Source organism: Macrobrachium nipponense, chromosome 2, assembly GCF_015104395.2.
Source record: "Macrobrachium nipponense isolate FS-2020 chromosome 2, ASM1510439v2, whole genome shotgun sequence".
Classification (NCBI taxonomy): Eukaryota; Metazoa; Arthropoda; class Malacostraca; order Decapoda; family Palaemonidae; genus Macrobrachium; species Macrobrachium nipponense.
Window position 1 is genome coordinate 61,962,744 of NC_087201.1, and position 24,235 is coordinate 61,986,978.

At 36.0% G+C, this 24,235-nt stretch overlaps 1 protein-coding gene across 8 annotated transcripts in view; it reads left to right on the forward strand.

Moving 5' to 3' along the window:
• The window catches only part of LOC135220642 (protein pygopus-like), a 131,648-nt gene that overhangs the window by 47,697 nt on the left and 59,716 nt on the right, over positions 1-24,235 (forward strand). For all 8 annotated transcript variants that reach the window (XR_010315740.1, XM_064257965.1, XM_064257962.1 and 5 more), the window contains one exon: positions 17,081-17,667. Coding sequence is in view for 7 of the 8 variants with exons in the window: in XM_064257965.1 (XP_064114035.1) it covers positions 17,081-17,667 (587 nt within the window). In the remaining variant the exon portion in view is untranslated. The remainder of the gene's footprint in view (positions 1-17,080; positions 17,668-24,235) is intronic.

Consider the following 24,235-nt stretch of genomic DNA (forward strand, 5'->3'; position numbering starts at 1 on the left):
TGATTCTAAAGAATCGGCTTCGGCCGTGGGCAAAAAGTCAAGAATCTATCAGTGTCAGTAACCCTTCAGTTCCCTCCACCAGGGATCACCATCCACACAGACGCGTCCTTAAGCGGCTGGGGAGGGTATTCCCAGGTCAAAAAGGTTCAAGGGATTTGGTCACGCCAGTTCCGTCTTTCAGTTCCATATAAAACGTACTGGAGGCAATGGCAGTGTTCTTGACTCTAAAAAGGTTACACCCACCAAAGTACTCCCACATAAAGCTAGTCCTGGACAGCGCAGTGGTAGTACATTGTATAAACAGAGGAGGCTCCAAGTCACGTCATCTAAATCACGTCATGGTAGCCATCTTCTCCCTGGCAGACAAGTTCAGTTGGCATCTTTCCTCCTACTCACATAGCTGGAGTGAGAAACGTCATAGCAGACGCCTATCCCGATCAGTACCCCTAGAGTCGGAATGGTCACTAGACAACAGTTCGTTCCAATGGATCCTTCAAAGGGTCCCAGGGCTACAGGTGGATCTCTTCGCATCCAAGCGACCCACACTACCGTGTATGTAGCCCCCAACCTGGACCCTCTGGCTTACGCCACGGACGCCCTGGCTCTGGACTGGAACAACTGGGAGAAGATTTACGTTCTTCCCTCCAATGAATCTCCTTATGAAAGTATTGAACAAACTCAGGACATTCAAGGGTCAAAGTGGCTCTAGTAGCCCCCCACCCCGACTGGCCGAAGAGCAATCGGTATCCCCTAATTCTGGAACTGGGCCTTCGTCCTCTTCGGATCCCCAGTCCCAAGCTCTCCCAGTCAGTACAAACGAAGACTGTGTTCGCTTCCTCAAGGATTCTCAAAACCCTAACTTTATGGATTTCATGAAGTTTGCGGCAAAAAGAGAAGTGCGAATATTGACCCTCAGAACATTCTCTTCTTGGAATCCGATAAAAGGGATTCAACTTTGAGGCAGTATGATGCTGCTGTCAAAAACGTTAGCAAACCTTCCTTGGAGGAGAGTCAGAATATCAGAATCATGACGGTTAATTCAGCTATATCCTTCTTCAGATCCTTATTTGAAAAAGGTTTAGCAGCTAGCACGATTACGACAAACAAGTCAGCCTTGAAAAAGATATTTCAATTTGGATTTAACATAGACTTGACGGATACCTACTTCTCGTCTATTCCTAAGGCATGTGCTAGACTTAGGCCTTCTGTGAGGCCTACGTCAGTTTCATGGTTCTTAAACGATGTTCTAAAAACTGGCTTCTGAAACCGATAATGACACATGCTCGTTTATGATGCTCCTAAGGAAAACCCTATTTTTATTAAGCCTGGCTTCAGGAGCAAGAATTTCAGAACTGTCGGCTTTATCCAGAGATCCGGATCATATTCAATTCCTTCCCACAGGGGAAGTTCTACTTTCTCCGGAACGTAGCTTTTTGGCAAAGAATGAAGATCCTTTGATGAGGTGGGAACCTTGGAAAGTACTACCTCTTCCACAAGATGTATCCCTTTGTCCAGTTTCAACCTTACGAGCATTTCTATCCAGGACCTCCTATCCTCATCGGGGCCCCTCTTTAAGAGGGAAAAAGGTGGAACTTTATCCATTAAAGGCATCAGGCAACAAATCCTGTACTTTATTAAACAAGCCAATCCTGACTCTTTCCCAAAAGCACATGATGTCAGAGCAGTAGCCACCTCAATTAATTATTTCCAACACATGAACTTCGATGAGTTGAAAAAGTATACCAGATGGAAATCGCCGACAGTGTTCAAAACGTCATTACCTTAAGTCCTTGGAAGCTCTGAAATTTTCAGCCAGTAGCAGCGGGAAACATAGTTTCCCTGACTCTAGTTAATTTGTAGTAGAAGATTCAGTCCTCCTTTCTACCTGCTTCACCCAACAGTTCGTCTATTCCTACCGTGTTCATTTACATTCACCTTGTGCCTTAGCTGCTTTTATGATGATGTAGTGGGTGCCCATTAATTTTGTGGCTAGGGACACTCACAGATGATTATGCATATTGATCTCATGGATGTTACCCCCTTATTTTTATGCTAGGGGATACATCTCATTTATAATGGTTACGGGTTTTGTATATTAAGTCATATACATTCCTTATATATTATCATTGTTGATTAATTTGTTCATTTGATTGTTTTAATTGCTATTATAATTTTGATACATGCCTTTACACAGATACCATTTTGTTACATGTAAGCCAATTTACCTCTGTATATATGTAAATTACCTTATGTTAAGAAACATGTTTAGAATTAAGGGTAATTTAAGCATATTTTTAGTTTGTATCACTGTGTATTTGTATCTTTTTAGCAATTATATTCTTTTTTATATTTACTTTATTTTTTATTTGAGACCTATTCTGATTTATTTTATTACTTTTGTTTACAATCTTGTGCTATTTCTCTGGTACGATTTCGCGCAGCGACACGAGCTGAGCCCAGAAAAGGGATTTTGACGTAAGGAAAAATCTATTTCTGGGCGATTGGCTCGTGTCGCCAGCGAAATCCCACCCTACCCATCCCTTCGCCCAAGATTGTCTGCTAACTTCAGGATGGCCACTAGAGGCGCAGCAGTCGGCAGCATGGGATGGAGTAGTAGTAGTACGAGCTGCTCACTCTGTGGGTCGGCTCCCCTCTTGGAGGGATTTTGTAGTGGGAGATTTCTATTGGCATTTGGCTCGTGGTAGTGGTCTCACTCGCCTAGTGTTCATACCGACACCCTCCTGGAGGGTGAGCGAGTCAGTTATACTGACCTTTTTCTTTATTTTATTTATTCTCTGGTATGTGTTAGTACATTTACCCTAGAAATAATAGATTAAAGGATATTTCGCTGGCGACACGAGCCAATCACCCAGAAATAGATTTTCCTTACGTCAAAATCCCTTTTTTGAGATGTGTCACTGATACTTTTTAGTGCGATAAGAAAGTAATTCGCGCTTGCGCGCCTGCGTAACGATTGTAAACAAAACAACACCTTGATCCGTGAACTCCCAGCATCCCCCAAGGCGCGTGATTCAAAAGTTTTCGGCTGGTAGGCCTATAAATATTTTTCCGCGAATTTTTAAAAAAACTTTTTAGTCGACATATGGTACGTCCATTCGGCATACGGGGGACATTTTGACTCGACGTTTGATACGTCCATTCGGCGTTTAAGGGTTAAGTAGGCATTCTGTAATTAAACATTCGCATTAAATAGTAGTAACTTGCATTACCATTAGGTAAAGTATTGAAAATTGGAAAGGGAAGTAAGTTTAAGTGTTAGGGATTCAGAATCACATTTAAATTATTTTTTCTTTTTGTAGAATTATTTAGGGCCAAGAGCCAAGTGAAATTAGCCGTAAATGATTCACAAGTTGACGTCTGCACTGTACCATAACCATAAATTCCATATCATGATGTTTGATCCAAACAGTGAAATAATGATCAAGTGAAAATTGCCCTTCCCACGTTTCTCATAGTCTTGTGAATTTATCAAGTGAGAATCGTTGCAAGACTGAGAGGATTGCCAACCTATCACGGAGGAGCAACAATTAATAAACCCCCACCCCACATACCCTACCCCTCATCCCCTGTTCTTCTTTATAAGAAAAATCCTGTGCTCAGGTCATATATCAGCAGATGGGATGTAAAGTTATGTGTGAAATACCCATTACAGTAGAACCCCGAACCTCAATTGTATTAGAAATCGACATAATCAGGGTTTGACACCAAATTTTGAGTAAACTCTGTATTGAGTTCAAACAAAATATTGGAATCAACCAGCGGCCATATGATGTTTGTAAACAAAACTGTTTCAGTCAACTGCCACTAGTTGGTGGGGTTTTGTGTTACCAGATTTCATTTGATGCTAAACTGGATATGAAATTATGCTAACATGCTACATCTATCAAAATTATGCTTGTGGGATTATAAAATTATGCTAATTTTATGCTAACTTAGATCTCACTTCCCATTTATTGCTAAACTACATGAAATTATGGTAAATTTATAAAAATTATGCTAATGTTATGCTAACTTGGATCTCACTTCCCATTATCCCTTAAACACCTATTGGACGTATTAACCCTTAAACGAGGAAGCGGTATTTTAAAAATCGTCTCCCGTATGCTGGCGGCGTTCGCGAGTGAGCGCTGAAGCGGAAAAAATTATTTTTTCAAAAAATCATGGCACGCTTAGTTTTCAAGATTAAGAGTTCATTTTTGGCTCCTTTTTTTGTCATTGCTTGAAGTTTAGTATGCAACCATCAAAAATGAAAAAAAATATCATTATCATATATAAATATTGGGATATATGACAGCGCAAAAAAAAAAAATCATATATAATTGTATACAAATCGTGCTGTGAGCAAAATTGTTAAAGCTAACTAAATTGCGATCCATTTGGTATATAACGCATTGTAAAATGATCAAGGCAACACAGAGAAAATATTATCACAAAATGATGCATGAATTCGTAACATGCGGACGTAAAAAAAAGCTCTTTTCAAAAATTCACCATAAATTGAAATATAGTGGTACCTTGAGATACAAAAGGCTCAAATTACGAAAAACTCGAGATATGGAAGCCAATGCGAAAAATTTAACGGCTCTACATACGAAAAGTTTTCAAGATACGAAAGGTTTCTGAAAGTCTGAGATTCGCCCGATAACAATTTTGAAACTCACGCTGCGCGCCGCCATCTTAGTTCTAGTAGACTCGCCACCATCCTCCTGCTCTCCCATTGGTTCCTGATGCTAGCCACCGCCATGAGATCCTTCTCTCCTATTGGACAGCATCCCTCCCATCATGCATCTTATACGTACGTCCCTACCCAGGCCACCTCGTACCAGAATCTTTATCGTACGCATGCGGTATTCGTTCGGTCCAACGATTTCGTTTAGTAACGTAAATTCGTTAGTGATTTCGTTGTGCTACTTTATTGTGTTGTGTGAGAACCTAATTAGTATACGTACTACATAACTTAATTACGTAAGTATAGTCATGGGTCCCAAGAAAGTTGCTGAAGTTCACAGAAAGAAGAGAATGCTTTCTATGGAGACAAAAATGGAGATAATTAAAAAGTATGAAGCTGGCTTGCGGTTGAGTGTGATCGCTAAGGAATACGGCCAAAATCTCTCGACAATAGGCACCATCCTTGAGCAGAAGGAAGCCATCAAAGCAGCTACACCTTCCAAGGGCGTGACTATTTTGTCCAACAAGAGGAGCCATGTGCATAATGAAATGGAAAGGCTGCTTCTTGTATGGATTGAGGACAAAGAAATCGATGGCGATACGATAACCGAGACGGCAATCTGCCAGAAGGCCAGCGCTATTTTCGGTGATTTGATTGCCCAAGCCGAAAACGACGGCGGAGAGGGGACATCAACGGCAACCCCAGAGTTCAAGGCTTCTCATGGGTGGTTCGAAAAATTCCGTAAACGGACTGGCATCCATTTGGTGGTGAAGAAATTGAAATTACGTAAAGTATAAAAAAGTAAAAAGAAATGTAAAAATAAAAAAACGACAAAATAAATTTTATTTTAAGTTTTTTGTAAAGTTAAGTGTTACAGTTTTGTTAATGTGTTTTGTAAATGTGTTTTGTAAAGTTTAGTTTGTTTTTCTGACATTTTTTTAGGTTTCATAAAGTTAAGTGTACGTATCTGCCGCCACTTTCGGAGATAGCCTCATTCGAAAGGTAAGCTTCCATATTTTACGTACAGTAATATTTCTTGTTACCATGTACACTAATATACACTTTATTTACAGGTTTTGCATTTTTGTTATTAATTTAGGTATTGAATGGTCCAAATTGTTGTAGTATTTCATTTTTTATAGGTCAATTTACCTTTATTATGAAATTTAGTGGGGTGTTTTTGGAGGGCTTGGAATGGATTAGCCATTTTACATGTGGTCCAAGATACGAAAACCTCATGATACGAAGGGCGCCTCGGAACGGATTAATTTCGTATCTCGAGGTACTACTGTATTGTGCTAGAGACTTCCTGTTTGTTGCAAAATGAAGGTAATTGATTGAATATTACTAGACTCTAAGTGTTGTAGCTTACAATTGCAGTTTTCGACCATTTCGGTCGAGATAAGTTGACCAAAGGACAAATTTTTCTATATCGTTATTTATATGAAAATATTTTGAAACTGATAAAAGCTACAACCATAGGTTGTTGTTTGTTGTATTCTGAATAAAATTGCACACATTTTCATATATAATACTTTATGTAACGATGTAACGGCTAATTTAAAATGGTGCAGACATTACGACAATCTGACAAAAAAATTTCTGATTTTTTCGGAAGAGTTACCGTGCGGACGTAAGGAAAAAGTTTATTTCATAAATTCACCATAAATCAAAATATTGTGCTAGAGACTTCAATTTTGTTGCAAAATAAAGGTAAATGATTGAATATTACTAGAATGTAATAGTTTTAGCTTACAATTGCGTTTTTCGACCATTTCGGTTGAGTCAAAGTTGACTGAAGATTGAAATTTTGGCACTTATCGTTATTTATGTGAAAATATTTGAAAACTGATAAAAGCTACAACCATGGGTTATTTTTTGTTGTATTCAACATGAAATTGCACACATTTTCATATATAAAACGTTATGTAACGAGTAATTTAAAATGGTGCGAACGTTACGACAATCGGACGAAAAAATTTCTGATTTTTTTCGGAAGAGTTACTGCGCGGAGGTAAGGAAAAAAATTTTTTTTTTTCATAAATTCACCATAAATCAAAATATTGTGCTAGAGACTTCCAATTTGTTGCAAAATAAAAGTATATGATTGAATATTACTAGAATGTAAGAGTTTTATCTTACAATTCCGTTTTTTGACCATTTCGGTCGAGTCAAAGTTGACCGAAGGTTGATATTTTGGCACTTATCGTTATTTATATGAAAATATTTTAAAACTAATAAAAGCTACAACCATGGGTTGCTTTTAGTTGTATTCTACATGAAATTTTGCACATAAAAGCTACAACCATGGGTTGCTTTTAGTTGTATTCTACATGAAATTTTGCACATTTTCATATATAAAACTTTATGTAACGGCTAATTTAAAATGGTGCAAACATTACGACAATCGGACGAAAAAAGTTATGATTTTTTCGGAAGAGTTACCGTGTGGCGTAAGGAAAATGTTTTTTTTTTAAATTCACCATAAATCAAAATATTGTTAGAGACTTCCAATTTGTTGCAAAATGAAAGTAAATGATTGAATATTACTAGAATTTAAGAGTTTTAGCTTAAAATTTCCTTTTTTTGACCATTTCGGTAGAGTCAAAGTTGACTGAAGGTTGATTTTTTTGCACTTATCATTTTTTATATGAAAATATTTAAAAACTGATAAAGCTACAACCATGAGTTGTTTTTTAGTTGTATTTTACATGAAATTGCGCACATTTTCATATATAATAAATACTCCATGTAACGGCTAATATAAAATGGTGACGAAATAATTTCTGAGATTTGTCGCTGATACTTTTTAGTGCGAGAAGAAAGAAATTTGTGCTTGCGCGCCTGGGTAACGATTGTAAACAAAACAACACCTTGATCCGTGAGCTCCCAGCATCCCCCAAGGCGCATGATTCAAAAGTTTTCGCCTTTTAGGCCTATAACTATTTTTCCGCAAATTAAAGTAAAAAATTTCACAACGTATCATACGTCCATTCAGTACCCAACAGACAATTTATATCGACGTTTAATACGTCCAATCGGTGTTAAAAGGGTTAAAGCTCAACAAAAATTGTCTGTTGGGTGCTTAATTGACGTATGATACGTCGATGCAAAAAAGTTTTTAAGAAAATGTGCGGAAAAATAGTTATAAGCCTACTGGCAAAAACTTTTGAATAACGCACCTTGAGGGATGCTGGGAGTTCACGGATCAAGCTGTTGTTTTGTTTACAAGCGTTATCCAGGCGCGCATGTGCAAATTTCTTTCTTTCGCACTAAAAAGCATCAGTGACACATCTCAGAAATTATTTAGTCACTTTGACATAATTTTTGCTCCATTTTATATAACTGTTACATAAAGTTTTATGTATGAAAATGTGCACAATTTCATTTAGAATACAACTAAAAATAACCCATTGTTGTAGCTTTTATTAGTTTTAAAATATTTTCATATAAGTAACGATAAGTGCCAAAATTTCAACCTTTGGTCAATTTTGACTCGACCGAAATGGTAGAAAAACGCAATTGTAACCTAAAACTCTTAAATTCGAGTAATGTTCAATCATTTACCTTCATTTTGCAACAAATTGAAAAACTCTAGCACAATATTTCGATTTTTGGTGAATTTTTGAAAAAACTTTTTCCTTACATCCATGTGGTAACTGCCGAAAAAATCACAAATTCTTTTGTCCGATTGTCGTAATGTTTGCACCGTTTTATATTAGCTGTTACATAAAGTTTTATATATGGAAATATGTGCAATTTCATGTAGAATTCAACATTAAACAACCCATGGTTGTAGCTTTTATCAGTTTTGAAATATTTTCATATAAATAACGATAAGTGCCAAAATTTCAACCTTCGGTCAACTTTGACTCAACCGAAATGGTCAAAATACGCAATTGTAAGCTAAAACTCTTACATTCTAGTAATATTCAGTCATTTACCTATATTTTGCAACAAATTGGAAGTCTCTAGCACAATATTTCGATTTATGGTGAATTTATGAAAAAAAACTTTTTCGTTACATCCGCTTGGTAACTCTTCCGAGAAAATCATAAATTTTTTCGTCCGATTGGCGTAATGTTTGTACCATTTTATATTAGCCGTTACATAAAGTTTTATATATGAAAATGTGTGCAATTTCATGTAGAATACAATAACAAATAACCCATGGTTGTAGCTTTTATCAGTTTTGAAATATTTTCATATAGATAACAATAAGTGCCAAAATTTCAACCTTCGGTCAACTTTGACTCGACCGAAATGGTAAAAAAACGCAATTGTAAGCTAAAATTATTACATTCTAGTAATATTCAGTCATTTACCTTCATTTTGCAACAAATTGGAAGTCTCTAGCACAATATTTCGATTTATTGTGAATTTTTAAAAAAAAAAAAATTTCCATTCGTCCGCGCAGTAACTGCCGAAAAAATCACAAGTTCGTTCGTCCGATTGTCGTAATGTTTGCACCGTTTTATATTAGCCGTTACAAAAAGTTTTATATATGAAAATGTGCGCAATTTCATGTAGAATACAACAAAAAATAACCTGTGGTTGTAGCTTTTATTTGTTTTGAAATATTTTCATATAAAAAATGATGTGCAAAGAAATCAACCTTTGGTAATTTTATACTCGACTGGAATGGTCGAAAAACGCAATTTTAAGCTAGAACTCTTATATTCTAGTATTATTCGATCATTTACCTTCATTTTGCAACAAATTGGAAGTCTCTAGCACAATATTTTGATTTATGGTGAATTTTTGAAAAAAACTTTTTCCTTACGTCCGCGCGGTAACTGCTGAAAAAATCACAAATTCGTTTGTCCGATTGTCGTGATGTTTGCACTGTTTTATATTAGCCGTTACATAAAGTTTTATATATGAAAATGTGTGCAATTTCATGTAGAATACAACAAAAAGCAACCCATGGTTGTAGCTTTTATCAGTTTTGAAATATTTTCATATAAATAACGATAAGTGCCAAAATTTTAACCTTCGGTCAACTTTGGCTCTACTGAAATGGTTGAAAATTACAATTGTAAGCTAAAACTCTTACATTCTAGTAATATTCAATCATTTACCTTCATTTTGCAACAAATTGGAATTTTCTAGCACAATATTTCGATTTATGGTGAATTTTTGAAAAAACGTTTTCCTTACGTCCGCGCGGTAACTGCCGAAAAAATCAGAAATTTTTTCGTCAGATTGTCGTAATCTATGCACCATTTTATATTAGCCGTTACATAAAGTTTTATATATGAAAATGTGTGCAGTTTTATGTAGAATACAACAAAAAACAACCCATGGTTGTAGCTTTTTATCAGTTTTGAGATATTTTCATATAAATAATTGTATGCCAAAATTTTAACCTTTGGTCAACTTTGACGTGACCGAAATGGTAGAAAAACGCAATTGTAAGCTAAAACTCTTACATTCTAGTAATATTCAATCATATACCTTCATTTTTCAACAAATTGGAAGTTTCTAGCACAATATTTCGATTTATGGTGAATTTTTGAAAAAACTTTTTCCTTACGTCCGCCCCGTAACTGCCGAAAAAATCAAATTCTTTTGTCTGATTGTCGTAATGTTTGCACGGTTTTATATTAGCCGTTACATAAAGTTTTATATATGAATATGTGCACAATATTATGTAGAATACAACAAAAAATAACTCATGGTTGTAGCTTTTATCAGTTTTGAATTATTTTCATATAAATCACAATAAATAGACACTTTTGGAAATACCTGCTTCACTTGCATTTGATGCTAAACTCTGTATGAAATTATGCTAAATCTATCAAATTTATACTAGTGGGATGACAGAGTTATGCTAATTTTATGCTATTGTATAGCTCATTTCTCATTTGATGCTAAACTTTATAGGAAATTATGCTAAATCTATCAAAGTTATGCTAGATGGATGACAAAATTGTGCTAATGTTATGCTAAATTAATATTTTATTTTCACAGTGAATATAAATATATAGCATAATTACAATTGACCATTAAATATGAAAGTTGATAATCCTATTTACGGGAAATATCTCTGTGGGCCTCAGCATGTCCTTGGAAGGATTAAAATTGGTGCATTCACCTGCTTTCTTCATACCTTCACTGCATATTAGTTCATTTGTTAATGAAACATTTGACTTATTTTTTTTTTTACCATGGAGAAATGTGCTCACAGTCTGCATATAGTAATGGTTAGCAAGGCTCAAGCTAACTATGAAATAAATAGGATGTTTATTACTTAGATAAACTTTAACCCAGAATGCCTCTTGTGTTGATGTTTTCATAAAGAAAACTGTCCGTATCTTCACTTGTAATTAGTGCACATCATTCACTATCCAAGTCTTGTTGTTCATTCTCCAAAATCATTTTTGGGATTTTGTTTTGCAACTACGTCATGAAGAACAGACATTCATGATGCTTAGGCAGTGTGTATGAAGGACACATCAAACCTGTGCTTATTCTCATGTGACAGATTGGTAAACCTAATTTATTAAATATTATGTGCGTTATTTTATCAAAATAAGTCGGATATGTTTGTTATTTTTAATGATTCTACGTATATTTATGCTAAACTTCACAAAATTAAGCTAAATGGGTCGTTATGCTAAATATTATGCTGCCCAATGAAATTTACCTCAAATGTGCTAAAAGCATCAAATGATACTACTGCATCTGGTAACATTGGTGGCAGTGTTGCTACTCTTTAAAACTTGATCACTCCACTGTTTTCACTTTTGCTGGATTTCTTTGATGTAAACAAGCATCCAGCCTTTATTTTCTTAGACATAGTCCTAGTCTAAAACCTGTGCACACATACACGTATGCGTTTTGTAGTAAATGCAATGTTTGTGAGGTTTGGTAGTGAGAAAAATGTATGTCATAAAAATCAACAATTAATAGTAAAATATGAAAAATATGCAAAGACTATCGCACACTGTTTGTATAATTATGGATTTTTATGACACTGATTGTTCTTTATGAGATTGTGAATTTCTTTGCAAGTGAAAGCAATGTTTAGTATGTGTGCTGTTCAGCAGCAAACGCAATCTTTATGCTTTGTTAAGCTTCCTGGTAAAGACGAGGTTAGTAATTTGATGCCGTAGAAGATGCATTACATATTTAAAAAAGTTTTAGTATCGTAACATTTATTGAAAGATATTTTAAAGTGATTTTGTACATACGTGGGTTTGCTTACATCCACTCATGCCACAAGCTGCTGACACTTCGTTATTTAGGCAAATATTTATAAGTTATGATGAACATAATTCGGCTTGATTTTAATATTTTATTAATTTACTGTAATAGTTAGGCTTTTAATGTTTTATTATGTTAGTAACAAGTTTTGTACCTACCCATTACTTTGCATTATGTTGTAATAGTAGCTAGCATATGACACCCGGTCGACCATTGGTAATATGGCCACATTGGACATAGGCCAGTTTTTCTTTTATCTAGTATATACTAATTTAAAAATAATAAATATAGTATGTCTAATATGATATTTATTTAACTCTGAACTTGTTTAATTGTAATGTATGTATATTTTTTTGTATAATAAGGCAAGGTTAGGGTAATAATGGGTGGTCAGGAAGAGATTAACCCTTAAACGCCGAGCCACTATTTACCAAAGTGTCTCGTTTGCCGGCGGCGTTCGGGAGTTAACGTCAAAGCAGAAGAGTTTTTTTCAAAAATCACAGCACACTTAGTTTTTAAAATTAAGAGTTAGTTTTTGGCTCCTTTTTTTGTCATTGACTGAAGTTTAGTATGCAACTATCAGAAATGAAAAAAAAATCATCATATATAAATTTTGGAATATATGACAGCGCAAAAAAAAAAATGTCATATATAATTGTATACAAATCACGCTGTGAGCTAAACGATTAAAGCTAATGAATTAATTTTTTTCGTTGCATTGTACACTAAATTGCGATCATTTTGGTATGTAAGAAATTGTAAAATGATCAAAGCAACACAGAGAAAATATTATCACAAAATGATGCATGAATTCATAACGCCCGGACGTAAAAAAAAGTTTTTTTCAAAAATTCACCATAAATCAAAATATTGTGCTAGAGACTTCCCGTTTGTTGCAAAATGAAGGTAATTGATTGAATATTACTAGACTACTAGTGTTTTAGCTTACAGTTGCAGCTTTTGACCATTTCAGTCAAGTTAAAGTTGATTGAAGGTCGAATTTTTTCTATTTATCGTAATTTATATGAAAATATTTCAAAACTGATAAAAGCTACAACCATGAGTTATATTTTGTTTTATTCTACATGAAATTGCGCACATTTTCACATATAAAACTTTATGTAACGGCTAATATAAAACCGTGCAAACATTACGACAAACTGATGAAAGAATTTCTGATATTGTCGGCAGTTACCGCGCGCGGACGTAACAAAAAAGTGTATTCCAAAAATTCACCATAAATCGAAATGTTATGCTAGAGTTTTCCAATTTGTTGCAAAATGAAGGTAAATAATTGAATATTACTTGAAGGTTAGAGTTTTAGCTTACAATTTCGTTTTTCGACCATTTCGGGCAAGTCAAAGTTGACCGCAGGCACTTATTGTGATTTATATGAAAATATTTCAAAACTGATAAAACCTACAACCATAAGTTATTTATTGTTGTATTCTACATGAAGTTGCGCACATTTTCATATATAAAGCTTTATGTAACGGCTAATATAAAACGGTGCAAACATTACAACAAATTGACGAAAGAATTTAAAAGGTTACCGCGTGCGGACGTAAGTAAAAAGTGGTTTTCAAAAATTCACCATAAATCAAAATATTGTGCTAAAGTTTTCCAATTTGTTGCAAAATAAAGGTAAATGATTGAATATTAATAGAATATAAGAGTTTTAGCTTACAATTACGTTTTTCGACCATTTAGGTCGAGTCAAAGTTGACCGAAGGTTGAAATTTTGGCACGTATCGTGATTTATTTGAAAATATTTCAAAACTGATAAAAGCTACAACCATGGGCTTTTTATTGTATTCTACATGAAATTGCGCACATTTTCATATATAAAACTTTATGTAACGCCTAATATAAAACCGTGCAAACATTACGACAAACTGACAAAAGAATTTCTTAGATTTTCAGCAGTTACTTCGCGCGGACGTAAGGAAAAGGTTTTTTCAAAATTCACCATAAATCAAATTATTGTGCCAGAGACTTCCAATTTGTTGCAAAATGAAAGTAAATGATTGAATATTACTAGAATGTAAGAGTTTTAGCTTACAATTACGTTTTTCTACCATTTCGGTCGAGTCAAAGTTGACCGCAGGTTGAAATTTTGGCACTTATTATTTTGATTTATATGAAAATATTTCAAAACTGATAAAAGCTACAACCATTGGGTTTTTTGTTGTATTCTACATAAAATTGCACACATTTTCATATATAAAACTCTATATAATGGCTAATACAAAACGGTGCAAAAATTACGACAAAGTGACGAAAGAATTTCTGAGATGTGTTATTGATGGTTTGTAGCGCGAGAAGAAAGAAATTCGCGTATGCGCGCCTGGGTAATGCTTGTAAACAAAACAACAGCTTGATCCGTGAACTCCCAGCATCCCTCAAGGCGTGTGATTTAAAATTTTTTGCAAACTAGGCCTATAACTATTTTTCCGCGAATATTTAAAAAAACTTTTTGTCATCGACGTATCGTACGTCATTTAAGCACCCGACAGACAGTTTTAGTTTACGTATAATACGTTCGTTGCCGTTAAAGGGTTAATCCATTTTCAATTATTTCTTATGAAAAATATTGATTCAGTTCTCGAAAAAATTGAATTTCGACGCCTCTTCTGGAATGGATTATCGTTGAGATCCGGGGCTCCACTGTATCAAGTTATATACTAGAATATAAGGCAGTCCCCGGGTTACGACGGGGGTTCCGTTCTTGAGATGCGTCGTAAGCCGAAAATCATCGTAAGCGGGAACATTGTCAAAAATCCTAAGAAAACCTTACTTTTAATGCTTTAGGTGCATTCAAAACTATGCAAACTGCATTCTTATTGCATTTTTCATCAAAAAAAACTTTAAATGTTGATTATTTTGCATATTTGGTGTCATATTTCATCTGCCAGATCAGCATTTGTAGGCGTCATAACTCTGGAACATGCGTCGTAACCCTGGAAATAATTTCTGATGAATATAATTGAAAAGCTTCGTAACCTCGGAACGTCGTAAGCCAATACCGTCGTAACCCGGGGACTGCCTGTAGTAGTATATCATAATGAGTGAAAAGTGAAACCTTAATGTACTATAACTTTAATTGCCAATATGTTATATACCAGTTCAGTATTATGTCCAATAATTCACAGAGGGAATTAAAGGATTAGAACCAGACATTCTACTGTTTATACTTTTAATTATTATTATTATTGTTATTATTATTATTGTTATTATTATTATTGTTAGTTATTATTATTGTTATTATTATTATTATTATTATTATTATTATTATTATTATATTATTATTCATATATTTATATGTCAATATAAAAGGTAATTTATATTTGTTTGTTATGCACGCCCAGACTATTAAAGCCTTAGGGTTACCAAAGTTTCACCATAGAGTAGACCCCTCACCCCAAGGAGGGTTTTAGTCAAAATCCAAAATTCAAGGACCATTTCTAAGGGGGTCATAACCCATTTTTACCATACCCCCTCATTTTTTACAACTTTCAGAGTTGACAGCTAGGGCTACCTAATTTTTACCATAGACCCCTTCCCCCTTGAAGGGTTTGTCTAAATCTGAAATATGAGGGTTGTTTCTAAGGAGGTCATAACTTCTTTTTCATAACCCCTCATTTTTTACAACTTTCAGAGGTGACCTCTTTGTAGAAATGTTTCTATAGATACAAATGGACTCCCCACAATATGGGGGCCATAAGGCACCCTCAGTAGTAGGGAGGGCAAACCCTCTTGGGAAAGGGGGCCCCGATGGTTTCCCACAATATTAGGGGACAGGAGGCCTATGCTTTTTTGACTTCCCGACCAGGCAAGAAGGGGGTCGTAGCCTACCTACCACAGTCTTAATAGCAGGGGGCTGCAGCCCCTCCTTTGGGAATTAGGGCCCAAAGGGTCAAAGATGGGCCTACTGCATTCAAATTTGGTAACATGAGTTAAAATAAATTATTACAAACACATTTAACATCAATATCAGACTTTAACTATAGGCTGAGTTTTATCAAGGGCCATTTAAGGGGGCCTCGCTATGAAAATCTTTCCTGAGGAACCTGTCGCAACACATATTCGCCTACTGTCAGCAGGCAGTGCCTAACTGAGCCAGCCAGTGATGCAGTAGCATTGGCTGGGGAAAGGTACGTCCAGGTCATTAAGAAGCGAATGTGCGTTCAATAACATGTCTGAAGGACGTGTACAACTGCTAGTTATTATTATATTATTAATATTTCAGAAGAAGACCCTCTCTCAAGTAAACTTCATTGGACAGTATGACCATCTGGATGCTGTTTAGTTTGTATTGTATTTTCTCAATCTCTTGAATGAGTTTCTTTATTGCAGCGGGTAAATCATATAGCAGCTGTTCAAAGTTCATTTAATCCTTGACATTTTAATAGAGCTTTTATCATACTGGGAAGTTGAATGAAGCCAGGAATATGTCTATGCCATATTTATTGCAGCAAGTGGGTTTACAGAAATTTTTGGAGGTTTATCATTGGTTATTGAAGGTTAGGGGGGCCAGGGTTTTGCTTTCCTCCTATTGGTTGGGAGCAGAATGACTCATCTGGGATAGTTTGGCTCTTGATGCTTGAGGTCTGTACTACTGAATGTTGCAGAACCATAAACCCTGACCAGGGAAATTGAGATTTGGTAAATGTAGGACTATAGAATTTTAAGATTCATGGTCGGAGTACAAATGACGATATTAAGAATATGGTCATGAAGAGATGTTGCATCCAAAGAGTGGAAAATAGACTTGAGATCTCAAACAGATGAGGGAGAGTAGACAAAGGCCCGTAGGAAGGCCTAAGAAACCAAAGAAAAGGGAGATAGACAAGACAGACCTGAAGCTGGTTCAGGCAGAAAGACCGCAGGTCTAAGGAGTGTGAAGAGAACTTGTTTTATGCCTAGCCTCAAAAAAAAAAAATTAAAATAAAATAAAATGAATAAAGCTAATGGAAATAAGGAGTTTGGGCCCTTGATAATGTTGTGTGCATAAAAGGTTTTAAAAACTTTGTTTATAGTCCTCACCTCAGGACAGTTTGTGATATTTTTTGTTAAATTTTGAACATCCTGTAGGAGTTTGATACTGTATATAGTCTATTTTTCAGTGTATTATTATTGCTGCTTGGAATAATATGCTCATCTTAACTTGTTTGGTTTCAGGTTATGGTGATACAATTGTTGCATCCAATCCCTTTGATGATACACCACCAGTTTCTGTGTCATCTTCATCAAATATGGGCCCTGGTCCTGGCCCCGGACCAGGGCCTGGTGGTCCTGGTCCCATGAATCATGGACCAATGGGGCCAATGAGTATGCCATATATGGGTGGTATGAATAATATGAACATGAATATGAAGGGTATGGGAATGGGTGGTCCCATGAATGGACCCATGGGACCAGCTATGAATGGACCAATGGGGCCAGGAGGTCCAATGGGACCTGGTGGTCCTATGAATAGCCCTATGAGTGGACCTATGGGCCCAGGCGGTCCCATGAATAACCCGATGAATGGCCCTATGAATGGCCCAATGTCAGGTCCCATGAATATGAATGGCATGAATGGAATGAACACATCAATGTCTGGCCCAGGGATGCCAATGACTACAATGAGCCAGATGAACAATATGGGAGGAATGAATGGCCCTATGAATCCCATGAATGGCCCTGGCATGAACAACCAACCTGGTATGAACAATGGACAGGGTCCAAACATGGGGCCAAAGCCTATGCCAGTCAGCTCTGGAAAGGTGAGTGAAGACTTCGTTATTTTCTTTTTTTTTTCTTTGAGCCAGCTAACTGAAAGCTGTGTATTAACTTAGTTGTAAAAAAATTACATATTTTTATTATCTTTATTTTTGGAGACTTGTGGTGTTGAGTGTCTTTTTTTAGCTGAGAAGTATATCAAGAGGCGTGATATATCATAAGAGCTGATGAGAAAAAATTATCAATAGATTGGATTTTGTTATGTGTTAACATCATCATCTTGTATTTCACAGGGTGTAAAAGCTGACAGGTCTCAATATAACTGCTTAAAGCATAGTTTTGTGATTTCTTTTTTTAATAAGATGGGTGTGTAGATTTTTTCTTTGTTATTGTAGGCACATTGTGATGTATTGTATGCTTGGTTTTATTTTTACAACTGCTTAAAGAATACTATATAAAATTCATGTTTTTAACAAGTATAGTATAGATGTTACCGTGCTCATGGTGCAAGAGAGGTCCACTGTGTTTTACTGCTTCTTTTGGAAATGGTGAAGGAATATTGTCCCTGGATGTATGGGTCAATTTTGATAACATAGGTCTAATGAATTTGTTGTTAAGTTTAGTGTATTCACCATTTTTCTTATACAGTTTTACCTAATATCAAAGAAAGTTTGACTGTACCATGCAGTTATTTCTCCATTTACAATGGGGTTAGGCTACAAAAATGCCATTATTTCTTGAAAAAAAGTGTAAAATGAAGTTAGCCTAGCCTACACCAGTGTATGCAGTATAATCTGTGCATATACGGTAGCCTAGCCTACACTATACCCACAGACTACAATGGTTTTGTGACCATTAATGTATTTTTATGCAGCTACTTCCTTATCAGTTGATACCATCATATTGTATTACCATACCTGAGATAAAAATGTGTAGGCTATGTGTGAACTATAGACCTATGCTAGCCCGGGTGTTACTCTCATAGCTTCCATTTGCAAACATCAAATACAGGCTGTTACAGCTGTATTTAAGATAAAGGTAATAGTAATGAAAATTTTATTTTATATAAGTAACTTACCCAGTAATTACATAGCAGAGAGTTACTACTCAATGGCATCTTGAATTTTCGAAATTTGCGTTAACGATTTCTTGTTAGTGTAGGTGACAAGACATGCCCACTTTTATGGCAAGAAAGAGGAACAACTCTGCTAATAACTCAATTTGTTTCTGCAGCTTTTAACGTTCACACATGGTGTTGACAGAGCAGCTTGGTTTTTGGATTTTGGGTTATTTTCCAATTTGGTGAAGTATTTGCTATGATAGCCTTTCGGCACTGTTTTGACACACATTTTTCCATTTGAGACATTTATGTGACAGATTTTACTATTGACTTGTTTGCTAGTTAGGTATGGCTGACACTAGTTCTAGTTTTCAGTACTGCCACAAGGGCTACAATACCTGGATGACCAAATTAACATATGACTCACACACCCTTTGCACTAACTGTAGGGGACAGGTATATAATATAAATCTAACATGTGACAAATGTAAGGAATGGACTGAACAGAAATGGAAGACGGGTAGTGAGAGTACTGAAGGAGGAATATTCCATCCCCTTCAAAGAGAGGCCACTCTCGACCAACACTCCCTTTGCATTGATGTCTAACTCCAAAGGATCAGAGGGATGTTCGGCCCTCTCAATAGAAGTTGCCTCTCTCATCAATAAGGCGGCAGTCAAAGGGATTTTACAACCATCTCTTTGTTGTATAGTGGGTCCTCACTTAGTTGTGAATCAGCAGTTGCTGTCAGTAAATTGCTGGTTTTTCTGTGGAGGTTATTTCCAAATATTAGTATATTGTGGAAAATTAACCAATTCATGAATTTTTTTCATAGCAGTATTTGCTAATTACTATATTTTCATTTTATTTTCATGAGTAAATACATTTTTGATGACAGAAAAAATTATTTCCTAATTTTCAAATATTAATATTAATGTTAACAGCAAAATATCGAAAAAATGCTAAATTAAAATGCCACAAAATCACAAAACTTTCTCTCTCTCTCTCTCTCTCTCTCTCTCTCTCTCTCTCTCTCTCTCTCTCTCTCTCTCTCTCTCTCTCTCTCTCTCTCTCTCTCTCTCTCTCTCTCTCTTTAATGAAAAAAGAGCTTTCAATAAAACCTTATTTCACTTACAGAATGAACTATTAATATTGATCTAGTATTATTGTTGTAATATAAAAAAACAGATTGTCCCCGACACTTTTAATTGTTACTGAGGTTGCCGTGCTGCCATATTTCCATTCTTTCTGTGATTTACTGAACTGTGCTTCATTACAAGTTCAGTAGTTGACTCAATGATTATCACTCATATTATAACAGTTTACAAGAATACTTTATGACTATGTTTCATCTGTAATCACTGTAAACAAATTTTAGAATACGAATTTTATATGTAAACGACAATTTTTTTTTATTATTCTCCTCCCAAACCAGTCTAACTATCATCCTGAGCTGTTCACTCTCTCTCTCTCTCTCTCTCTCTCTCTCTCTCTCTCTCTCTCTCTCTCTCTCTCTCTCTCTCTCTCTCAGTGAAATATGAATTACTGTAGCATAAACTTTTTTGGACAAAATTAAATGTAATAATTCCATTAAAAAACTCATTTCTTTTAGCAAGTAAATTGTTTTCCTAAATAATTCTTTCAGTAATAAGCATCGATCAACTAATTCTCAGAATGTAAACATTGTGACAAACATTTTTCAAAAGACAAAATATGCTTTGATTACTATAGTAGAGTGGTCCCCCCGTATTCGTGGGGGATGCGTACCAGACCCCCCCGTGAATAGTTAGAACCCACGAATGTTTGGAACCCCTATGAAAATGCTATAAAAAAGCCTATTTTGTTAGTTAAAACTGAAGAAAACCCACTAAAAATTTTCATACTTGGTTTTTTTAATAGTTTTATCACAAAAAGTGCATTTTATGATGAAATTCATAAAAAAAACCAGGAATTTGTGGATATTTCTCGTAGAAAAATACTGCGAATGCGTGAATTTTCCGCGAATAATGCAGGGAAACGTCCCCCAGAGAAATCCGCGAATGTGTGAGTCCGCGAATCTGGAGAACGCGAATACGGGGGGTCCACTGTGCTTTGATGTCTTTATACGTTAATATTACAGTACAGTATTGTAATCGGTACAGTGCTAAATACTTTATCATAAATGTGTGCAGCAGCCATATTGGGAAAATAAAGAAGAGAAGAATTGTTAGCTAATATGTATACGTACTTTTGTTTGCAGAACTGCAGAAGGGGCAAATTGAAAGTAGGAAAGAATTTATAAAACCTTATTTCACTTGAGTTTACAGAATAAACTTTAATGCTGATCTAGTATTATTGTAATATTTATAAAAAAACAGATTGTCCCTGCTTTTTTTAATTGTTACTTTAGGTATGTGCTGCAATATTTTTATTCTTTCTCTTGTTTACTGAACCGTTATTCATTACAAGTTTAGTAGTTGATTCAAAGAATATCACACATATTATAACAGTACTATAGAAGAGAATATTTTATCACTTGATGTTTCATCTCTAATCACCGTAAAATATTTAAAATATGAATTCCATATGTAAACAACACAATGGTTTTATTATTCTCTTCCCAAACCAGTTTACCTATCATCCCAAGCTGCTCTCTCTCTCTCTCTCTCTCTCTCTCTCTCTCTCTCTCTCTCTCTCTCTCTCTCTCTCTCTCTCTCTCTCTCTCTTTCTTTCTTAATGAAATGTGAATAACTGTATCGTAAACTTATGTACAAAATTAAACATAATTCTATTAATAAATTTGTTTCTTTTAGCAACGTAAATTTTTTCCAAAATAATTCTTTCGGTTATAAGCATCCATCAGCTGATTCTCAGAATGTAAACACTGTGACGAACATTTTTCAAAAGACAAAAATATACTTTGATTATATTATTTTGCTGTGTTTATACATTAATATTACCGCACAGTAATAATAATTTGTTTGTCATAAATGTATTCATTCACAGAATAGATATAGTTTTGTACAGCAGCCATATCAGGAAAATAGAGAGGAATTGTTAGCTAACATGTTTTTGTTAGCAAATCTCCTGAAGGGGGAAATTGAAAATAGAACAGAATTTATAATAGATTTATGGCATTATAACGACTTCAAGCTTAAACACAGACAAAGTAGGAATAAAATGAGCAAGGGAGCCGTTTCAAAAACAAATCCTTCTACTACCACGACTAATATGATGCACGTAATGTGTGTTTGTACTATGCGATAGTTTTATATTGCAGTGTACATGTATCATCTTCAATCAACATAGGCTAGGCTAGATCAATGGGGAGTACCCATGTGATAGTTTAAGGTGTATTTGGTGTTTGAGCTATTAATAGCCTACAAGTGTAGTCTAAGCAATTGAGGGATGTTATAATCTGGATATTTGCTTAACTTGGTTGGTTGTGGTTCTTATCCTCCGCGATTGCTGAGGACCCACTGTACATACGGCTTCAGGAGGGTGGAGACGGGTATTAGACGTAAGTGCGCTGAATGTTTTCTTAGAAAAGACTGAATTCACCATGGAAACTATACGTGTTCTTGCATCCATCAGTCAGGGAGACGGAATGGTATCGCTGGACATGCAAGACTCATACTTTCATATTCCCATGCATGAAGATTCAAGGAAGATACTTTCGTATTCCCATACATGAAGATTCAAGGAAGTACCTCAGATTTGTGTACATACACCAAGTGTTTAAGTTCTCTTGTCTGTCCCACAAGTATCCACTCTTGTTCTCACTCCCCTGGTTGGATGGCTACATATAGCAGGAGTCAAGATTTTGCTCTACCTGGATGACTAGCTGATTTGTTCTCCAACGAAGGAGCAGTGTTTGGAGGACCTGAAGAAGACAGTCATGATGACTCTAGAACTGGGATTACTGCTGAGCCTCAAGAAATCTCGGCTGAATCCCACTCAGAATATTCAATATTTGTGGATTCAGATAAACTTTCAGACTTTTCAGGCTTCTCTGTCCCCCAAGAGGGTGGAGGGTTGCCTAAAGAAAATAGACCTATTCCTTTCTCTGCATTCTAGCTCCGTGACTCAGTGGATGAGTCTTCTAGGCACCTTTGCCTCCTTGGAGCAGGTTTAAGACTGGGGAGACTGCATATAAGGCCTCTCCAGTTTTACCTCAGAGCTTGTTAGGATCGGAAAGTACCACCAGACCATCACTTCTTTTAGATAACTCCAGAGATGGAGGACCTGCACTGGTGGAGGTCAGAAGAAAAATTGATAGAAGGAAAATCTCCTTCCAGTGAGCCCCGACCTAGACTTCTTTTCTCATATGTCAGACCTAGGTTGAGGAGCTCTCTTCGGTAACAAGGAAGTCTCAGCCAAATGGTCCCCTCAGGAAAAAGGGCTCCACATCAACATAAGGGAGCTAAAAGCAGTCCACTTAGGACTTCAGCATTTTGCTACTGAGGTTTACAACAAAACAGTGACGATTCATGCAGACCACACCACAGCATTGGCCTACATAAGATATCAAGGGGGGATGCATTCTTTTTTTCACTGCAAGATAGTGAGAGAACTCTCATGTTGGGTGGACCAGAGCAAAACAAGTTAGTCACAAGGTTAATTCACAGGAAATGCAATGTATTAGCGGATGAATTGAGTCACAAGAAGCAGGTCCTTCCTTTGGAGTGGACCCTGTACTGTTGGATCTGTGCAGCCGTTTGGAGTCTATAGACTTATTCGCTACATCCAGGAACCACTGTCTGCATCTGTTTTGCTCCCCATTTCCATATGCAGGCATGGGCAACAGATGCGATGATTCTAGATTGGTCCGATCTGGATCTTGATGCATTCCCTTCATTCGAGCTGATAAGGGAGGTAATAAAAAAAGCTTTGCCCCCTTCAGAATGCCAGAATGACTATTGTGGCTCCTTTCTGACCTCAGAAAGAATGGTTTCCAGACGTCCTAGGCCTCCTGATAGATTTTCCAAGGTTGCTTCCTATGATTTCAAGTCTTCAGAGACAGCCCCACTTAGGGAGGTTCCATTAAGATCTATCCACTGGCCCTGACAGGCTTTAGTAAGCTCATCTGAGCAAAAGGATTTTCTAAGTCAGCAGACATGATTCCTCCTGAAGAGTGTATCAGGCAAAGTGGTCAATATTCAGACAGGTGTAGAAGACAATATGTATTTCGTCTTCTCAAACTACTATTGCTCAAATAGCAGATTTCCTCCTTTACTGAAAGTCTTTGAGAGGTCTCTCTGTGCCCACTATAAAGGGATACAGAGCAATGTTAAACTCTGTGTTCCATAATAGAGATATTGACATTTCTGGTAACCAAGATCTCTAGGATCTGACTAGGCCCTTTAATGTTTCAAAGTCTAGGAAAGAAGAATCATTTGCTTGGAATCTGGACGTTCTCAAAGTGGTTTTCAAGTTTACATTTTGAACCTCTCTGGTCTTCCTCTACAAGAGACGTGGCTAGGGAGACTATTTTTCTGGTGGCTCTTGCCATGGCGAAGAGGGTCAGTGAGCATCAAGCTATAGATAAGAGGATAGGCTTCTCTCAGGGAGAAGT